The sequence below is a fragment of the Tupaia chinensis genome, unplaced genomic scaffold (genome assembly GCF_000334495.1).
Source record: "Tupaia chinensis unplaced genomic scaffold, TupChi_1.0 Scaffold145344_1, whole genome shotgun sequence".
NCBI lineage: Eukaryota > Metazoa > Chordata > Mammalia > Scandentia > Tupaiidae > Tupaia > Tupaia belangeri.
The window spans coordinates 12,536-19,838 of NW_006205205.1; the positions used below are offsets into that span (position 1 = coordinate 12,536).

General features: G+C 36.6%; 1 protein-coding gene across 1 annotated transcript in view; it reads right to left on the reverse strand.

Annotated features, from left to right (window-relative positions):
- Window positions 1-1,816: 1,816 nt before the first annotated feature.
- Window positions 1,817-7,303, reverse strand: part of UTP15 (UTP15 small subunit processome component) — a 17,199-nt gene continuing 11,712 nt past the window's right edge. Inside the window, exons 7-13 of the mRNA XM_006167945.2 lie at window positions 6,569-6,704; window positions 5,947-6,031; window positions 4,901-5,050; window positions 4,100-4,201; window positions 3,531-3,664; window positions 3,301-3,359; window positions 1,817-2,388 (exon numbers count right to left, since the gene is read on the reverse strand). Coding sequence (XP_006168007.1) covers window positions 2,171-2,388; window positions 3,301-3,359; window positions 3,531-3,664; window positions 4,100-4,201; window positions 4,901-5,050; window positions 5,947-6,031; window positions 6,569-6,704 — 884 coding nt within the window. The 3' untranslated portion in view covers window positions 1,817-2,170. The remainder of the gene's footprint in view (window positions 2,389-3,300; window positions 3,360-3,530; window positions 3,665-4,099; window positions 4,202-4,900; window positions 5,051-5,946; window positions 6,032-6,568; window positions 6,705-7,303) is intronic.

A 7,303-nucleotide genomic window follows, 5' to 3' on the forward strand; every position in this document is an offset into this window, starting at 1 on the left:
GAGTGAATTAACTACCTTAGTCTATTTAATGCAAAATGAGAATACTACTAAACAGTTTCTGACCTTGACTAATCTCGTATTTACTCGGGGACTCAAACTCCAGGATTCTTATAAGCCTTTGTGCTATATGACTGCTTCAATTCAGGAAAGGAAAATCAGACCCTATTTTTGGACATACACACATACTAGCACATATGTCTCTTGATTTCTTCTGCTTTAAAAAATATCTGGCTGGTTCCATGAACTGGTGGCCAGGACAGCTGGATCCCACATGGCTGACCATGCAGTTTATCCTGATGAGGGGTGCTTTCTCCTTTCCCTCTGTCCCTGGTGAGTACACATACCCTCCAGCAAAAAAAAAAAAAAAAAAACAACCCTGAATTTACAGATCTGAAATTACGAGATTCCCATTATAAAACCAACTAAGAGTTCTTCTCGTTCAAGACATTATTTCCTTACAGATTAGCTAATGACTGGGGGAAGGTGAAAGAGGTAGCAGTTGTGAAATCATTGTGCTCAGGGTCACTAGCCATTGACTATTCAACAGGAATTAATACATCTCAGAAAACCAAGAATAAAATAAGAGTCTCTTTATAAAAAAAATTGTGATTTACACTGGACCTTCAAAAACACAAATATTTTTCAAAGCATGCTGTTTCCATTGTTTTTTTTTTTTTTTTTTAAGATTTTTGCTATAGGGTGTGTATGCTCGCTGGAGAGACAGAGAGACAGAAAGCAAGAGATCACTGCAAAAGGAGAATGGCCATGCTGCAATCCCTTCTTCTGCATTCTCTTGGAATTTTGGGCACACGAGCACACATGCCCAGTGTGAGTTTAAAGCCGCTGGGTCCAGTACTCAAATCGTGGTCAACTGCATGGGAATCCAGCAATATAACCATTACACCATCTGCTGTTCCCTCAGTTGGGGATTTTTGAAACAGAAAATTGTAAACAACAGAGGAAAAAATCTGAACAAAGATCACAGAAATCAGTTATCAGAGACCTAGGAAGCTACAAGATAAGTTTCAACATGTACATAATAGGCTAAATGGCTATTTATTAGTAGAAAAATGACAAATTTTTGTCATTCCCCTGACCTGAAGCAAGGTGTAAACTTGGTAGAAAAGATGCATATTGAATAAAAGGAAATAAAGAGTGATCTAATTAGATCTGCAGACCTTGTTCTGATAAGGATGGTCAAGATTTTAGAAATAACAAGAAAATCTTGGGACGGACAGCACAATTTTTAGGTATCGCATCTGCGTCATGCTCTGAATACATGGCCAGCAGTGTCAGCCATCCAGAGCTGACCAGTGATGGGTGGCACCTGCAGCAGACACAGTCTTACCAACGGCTGAGGCAGAGTGTGTGATCTGATACCAAGGAGTGATACCAAGGAGCGGGGAGGCAAACTAAGCTGGAAACTGGAAATCCCAAGCGTACTGATCAGTGTGAAGAAAAATTTTCCGTTGTTATTATTTGCATTTGTTTTTTTCCAGGACCAAAGTAAAAAGAAAAAGGCTCTGTTCCTTTGGCAAGATTCCTGGTTGGAACCCTCTCCAGAGAGGGTTCTAAACTCCCATCTGAATACCTACCCAAATGTCCATACAGAATTCCACTGTATTAAAATTACTATCAACTGGGAACCAGCAGTTAGTGTAATGGCTATGTCACTGGACTCCCATGTAGTCGACCGCGGTTCGCATCTCAGACCCGGTGGCTTAAAACTCACGCCGGGCGCGTGTGCGTGTGTGCCTAAGATCCTAAGAGGAGAACGGAGGAGAAGGGATTGCGGCGTGACCATCCCCTCTGGGGGGTGATTTCTCGCTTTCTGTCTCTATGTCTCTCTCTGTCTGGTGAGCACACGTGCCCTATAGCGAAAACCTCTCCAAAAAAAATTAGTATCAATTCATCCAAGGTAGACATATATCATGACTAAGACAATTGAGATTTTCTAGCTGAAAATGCCATCAAATAATTCAAAATATTACATGGAAAACCATGTCTTAAACTAGGTACTTATCTTCCAATCATAATTATTCCAGTGTCTTCCATATAATTGCTCCCATAAATACTTTTCTAAATATATCAAAGAGATTCTCTTTCTATCAGTTAATGGAGTCAAATCCATTCCAAATTAGGAGTTCTTATGTGTCTTATTAAGCAGACACTATGATTCTATCTTCTTGTTCTCTAGAAATCCATCAGATGTATGTTTCAATATAGAAGTGCTTTCTTTCCTTGTCATGGTAGCAAAAAGCATATCCATCATTCCCAAGGTTTCTAGAAGTTCTCTTTGGTAATCAATCTCTTTTTCCACAAGTCCTTGGAGTAGTAAAAACTTTTTATCCACTACAGGTGACTGACCAATCACAGGCAGATATATATCTAAAAAAAGAGAGAAAATACATTATCTAGAAACATCTTTCTATACAATAAGTGAAAAGCAAGTTAGAAAAAGTATGAAAATAGTAAATACAAAGATACTGAAAATTCTGTATTTATTTTACGACTTATGATTTTAAAAAGTCTAGCAACCATCTTTAGAAAGTTTTCTTTTTATTTTAATTTAACTTAATTCATTTATTTAAATTTGACCAGAAAGGGACAGAGTGAGAAAGCAAAAGAGAAAGGGAAAGTGAGAAAGCAAGATACCAGGTCCCGGACTCAAACTACAGTCAGCCATGTGCAAGTCCAGTGCCCTTAACCACCATGCCAGGGAAAAATGTATATTTCAAGAAAAGTAATTACAGAAAATATAGGGTGAGGGGTTTGACTTATTTGAATTTTCCCATTAAAGAAACAGTCATGGTGGTTATACTTATGAAAAAAATTATTTAAGGGCCCAGATGGTGGCACAACATGATGCTCTGCAAGGCGGACCCAGATGAGAAGGCTGCAGATTCACTTCAGAGCCCCCCCGAGTACACACGGCACATACAAGCCCACAGTACACAGCTGGCTAAAGCTAGAGACGGGTCACAGCTTCATGACTCTGTTGGGACTGCGGTCTTTGTTGGCCTATCTATCTCTCTGTGTCTCTTGCTCATGGAAGAAATAAATAAAACCTTTCAAAAAATATGTTCTTAATAAAAATTATAATAACTCCAGTCCCACCATGTAAAAGTCATACCACTGTTTTTACTGTATTTTAAACTGCATCTATTACTGTTGTTTTCTCCAAGAAAATCACCAACAGAGAACTGACGAAAATAAGGTATTTTGATCTAGCCGATTTCCAAATTTGAATCTGATATGTTGCAAGCATGTTTAGATTTTCAAATTTTAACAATTACTTACCAATAATTATTTCAGCAACATTGATCAAAACAGGGGCAAATCTTGGCTGTGAGAGATTTCTACAAAGCAAAAATTCTATTTAATGAAACTTACAAACTTAAAAAAAAAAATCCTTAAGACTAATTATATTGTTTTGCTAGTCTCTGCAAAGACCAAACAAATTGCCCCTCACTTAGTGATAAATAACTTCAAGTGTAAAAATACAAATGTCCCATGGATAGACAACATACCTTATCAAAAAATTAAGAATGCGACTGATCTCCTTTTCATCCCGACCTGCGAGGGCATTTGCAAGGACTCCTCTTCGATTTAGCTCCTTTATGATGGAAACTGTAATCTCGGGTGTCTTTATTGTACAACTGGGCTGTAAAAATTTTGAGAGTCAATTTGTACAAGACAGTACAAGTAAAAAATCAGTGCCTTGCACTAAATTACCCAGTTTGAGTCATTTTTTTGTTTTGGAGAGGTTTTTGCTATAGGGCGCGTGCGCTCGCCAGACAGACAGACAGAGACAGAGAGACAGAAAGCGAGAAATCACCCCCCAAGGGGGATGGCCATGCTGAAATCCCTTCTCCTCCATTCTCCTCTTGGGATCTTGGGCACGCGTGCACACGTGCCCGGCGTGAGTTTTAAGCCACTGGGTCCGGGATGCGAACTGCGGTCGACTACATGGGAGTCCAGTGACACAGCCATTACACTAACTGCTGGTCCCAGTTTCAGTCAGTTTTTATGGTCAGAGTTCTAAGTCATAGTAATTGCTCAAGTAATAAAACTGCTTTTAGAAATGCTTTTCACTCACCTCGAGGACTCTGTCAAGTGCCTTAGAGATCCGAAAGTTTTTCAGATCCCTGTCATACAATTCTAGATGTTTCTTTGCTGGCCTACTGATCAAAATGTCATCCTGTATTGAAAAGTAAATTTATAAATGAGAAAAATCAACATGTGTATCCAATCAAAATATTTTCCTAATGAAGTACTATGTTTTTTAAACAGGATGTCCTTGAATTATATCACAAATAATGTTCATTTGACTATATTGTAGAGTGAATGAAAATTGAATAGTGTCACACCAACGTGTTCTTACTCTTGTTAACTTTGAACTACAACACATGCAACTGTCACGATTCTGAGCAAAAATTACTCATTTCTATCCTCTTTACATGGCAGGCAGTATGATTTAGTAGAAATATCCTATAAAACAAGAAATCAAATTACTGAGACCTTGTCCAAACAATTTTGGATACTAGTAATAAAATTTTGAATCACTCATTATTCCTTTCTACCTCAATCTTCTCAGATGCCAGATGTGGACACTACTGACTACTATTTTGGGGGGTTGTTTAGAAAATCAAATCAGATAATGCATAAAACCATTATTCTGAATATGGTAAAGCACAATAACATTATAATTCAGAGGAACAAATAAAGTAGTCCTTGTTCCTCATGTCCCAAATCTAGCAATCTAGGCAATTCTGATGCAGAGAAAAGCAAAATAAGTTAAATGCCATGTGAACTGTGCTTTCCAAATAATGAGCAGAGATGGAGCTGTCTACCTTAACAGATTTCACCATTTAAAACAATATGAGAAATGCATAAATACCCGTTGCTTCATGTAATTTTTTCCTTTAATAAAGGTTCGATATGCAGGCCTTCTTCTCCTGGGAAGAGAATCCTTTTTTGCTTCAGATTTCTTATGTTTAACACTCAATATTCCATTGGTCATTCCTACAACTATTGTCTCATCTTCATGCTAACAGCAATTAGAAAAATAAGTTAGTCTAACTCATAACTTACGTCCTTTTACTTCAAAATTAACACCTTTAACATGTCTACTGCTTAATCCTGTTTTGATCAACCATTCTGTTCATATACAGACAGTCTATGTAAAAAGAGTAAAATTCCTTTAGGATGCCATGACACAACTTACACTCATAAAATATCACTGGTAAAATGTATAATAATACACAATTAACAGCATCAAAGGTTACTGGGTGGCATGACTTTCTACAATCTTGTCCAATAAAATATTTTTAGTAAGTTTTTCTTTCCCATTTCAGATTTTGATATACGTTCAAATGCCTTCCTGCCCACATGTGGCTCTTCGCGACTTGACAGTATGCACATCAGAAAGCGCAATCAACAAAACAAGAGACACGCTTCGGTTTATAGCCCCCTTTACTCTCCACCTTCTCTTCTGCTCAGAGTCAACTTGCCTTTCGAGAGTATTATAAAAGAATATACCCTTGAGTTAAATGAGAGCTTTTCTCAACTTATTAAGCCCTGCCCTTAATATTAACAACGTCTACAGCACTAACTTCGTTTGAAGCACTATAGTGAGTGGGAACTAAATCTGAATTCATGCTAAGTTATTAGGTGACTTCAAAAAGTCTGGGGAAGAGTCTAATTAAATTACAAGTTTATTTTGATGCAAAAATGTTTTAAAACTCACCCATAGTTTTTTCAGAATACAAACTTTACATCTAAGGCCCCTTGTATTAAGATGAGTCACATATCCTATCTATCTTCTTAACTCGAATATTTAATATGGCAAGAAAACTGTTCAAACCCAAAGTCCTAAAATTCTAGTTTAGTTTCATTTAATAGGCAAGGTTAGTGACAGCTTTAAAGAGTATTAAAAATACTTACTGCAAGTGCAAGACTCAAGATTGATGCTGCATAATCAAAACTATGGACTACTTTGTAGGAAGCTGTGCTATATACTTTTACTTTCCTAATAAAAAAAGGAAAAATTCACCATAAATCATCTTCGAAACATAAAACAGGGAGAAAACTAACTACCCTGTAGCATCATCTAGGTCATTAGATAATATGTACTCATGTACTGTTCTAGAACATTAACCAACAAAATAGTATAGTATTTATTTAAAATAGTAGTATTTGGACCACATTAATGTATAGAAATATTCACTTATGGCTTTTAAATTTTACAGAAAATAAAATATATACATAGATTCATTATGAAAACTTCAAATCCTATGTATAATAATAATTTTAAAAGAAACTACGAAATAACATTATTTTAAAGAATTACTATTTAACAACAATGCTTAAGCACATAAGTTAAAACAAATCATGTCAAGATAGAAAATAAGTAGCTATATGTAAATAAAAGATCAAAACTACTTTCAACGCTTTTTTCATGAAAATCATCAGAATATTTACCTTATATACTGCTGCAGTAACCAACTTTCTCAAGTTGTAACACTTATACATTAATAGTAATGAAGGAGAAAATTAAAATGCTAACCTATCCAGGGAGCCAGAGAGTAACCTCTGTCCAGAACTGCTCAGACATAAACATGTCACAGTTTTGTGATGATTTTTCAAAGACACTAGCAACTGTCCTCCTTTCAACATGTCCCAGACTTTAACATAACGACCTCCTATAAAAATAAATCATTGTTAGTTTCATATTCTAAATTGTAAAGATCTGCAAAGCATTTTTCACTGGACACAACACAGCACAGAGGCTGAGTGAGGGATTCTGGAGCCAGATTGCCAGGTTCAAATCCTGTCTCTACCACTTACTGGGTTGCGTGACTAATAACAACACTTCCTACTTCACAGAATTGTTATGGCAACTAAATAATTTCATATTTGTCAAGCATACAGAACTGCCTGGCAAAATAATTTAAGTCTAGTAGACAAAACAGAAAATGTTTTTATGGGGAGGTTCCTATCTACCCCAACTAGGGAATCGGAGCTGGAGCCCAACTCTCAATCCCTCTCTCTCCACTCCCATGTGACAACACATCAGAGGGATCACAGTGTGAAATGACTGATCCAGTTCACCCTTCATTTTCAGGGTCTAAGGACCTTAAGGGATTGCCAAGGTCACACAATTATCTAATGGCAGTGATTAGCTACAGGTTTCCACTCTGTTCAACTCAATCTTATCTCCATTCTCAAAAGAACAAGAAAATAGGTATGCCTGACAAGGTTATCAATTAACTTTTAACTTAAATCATTACTTTCTCAACCA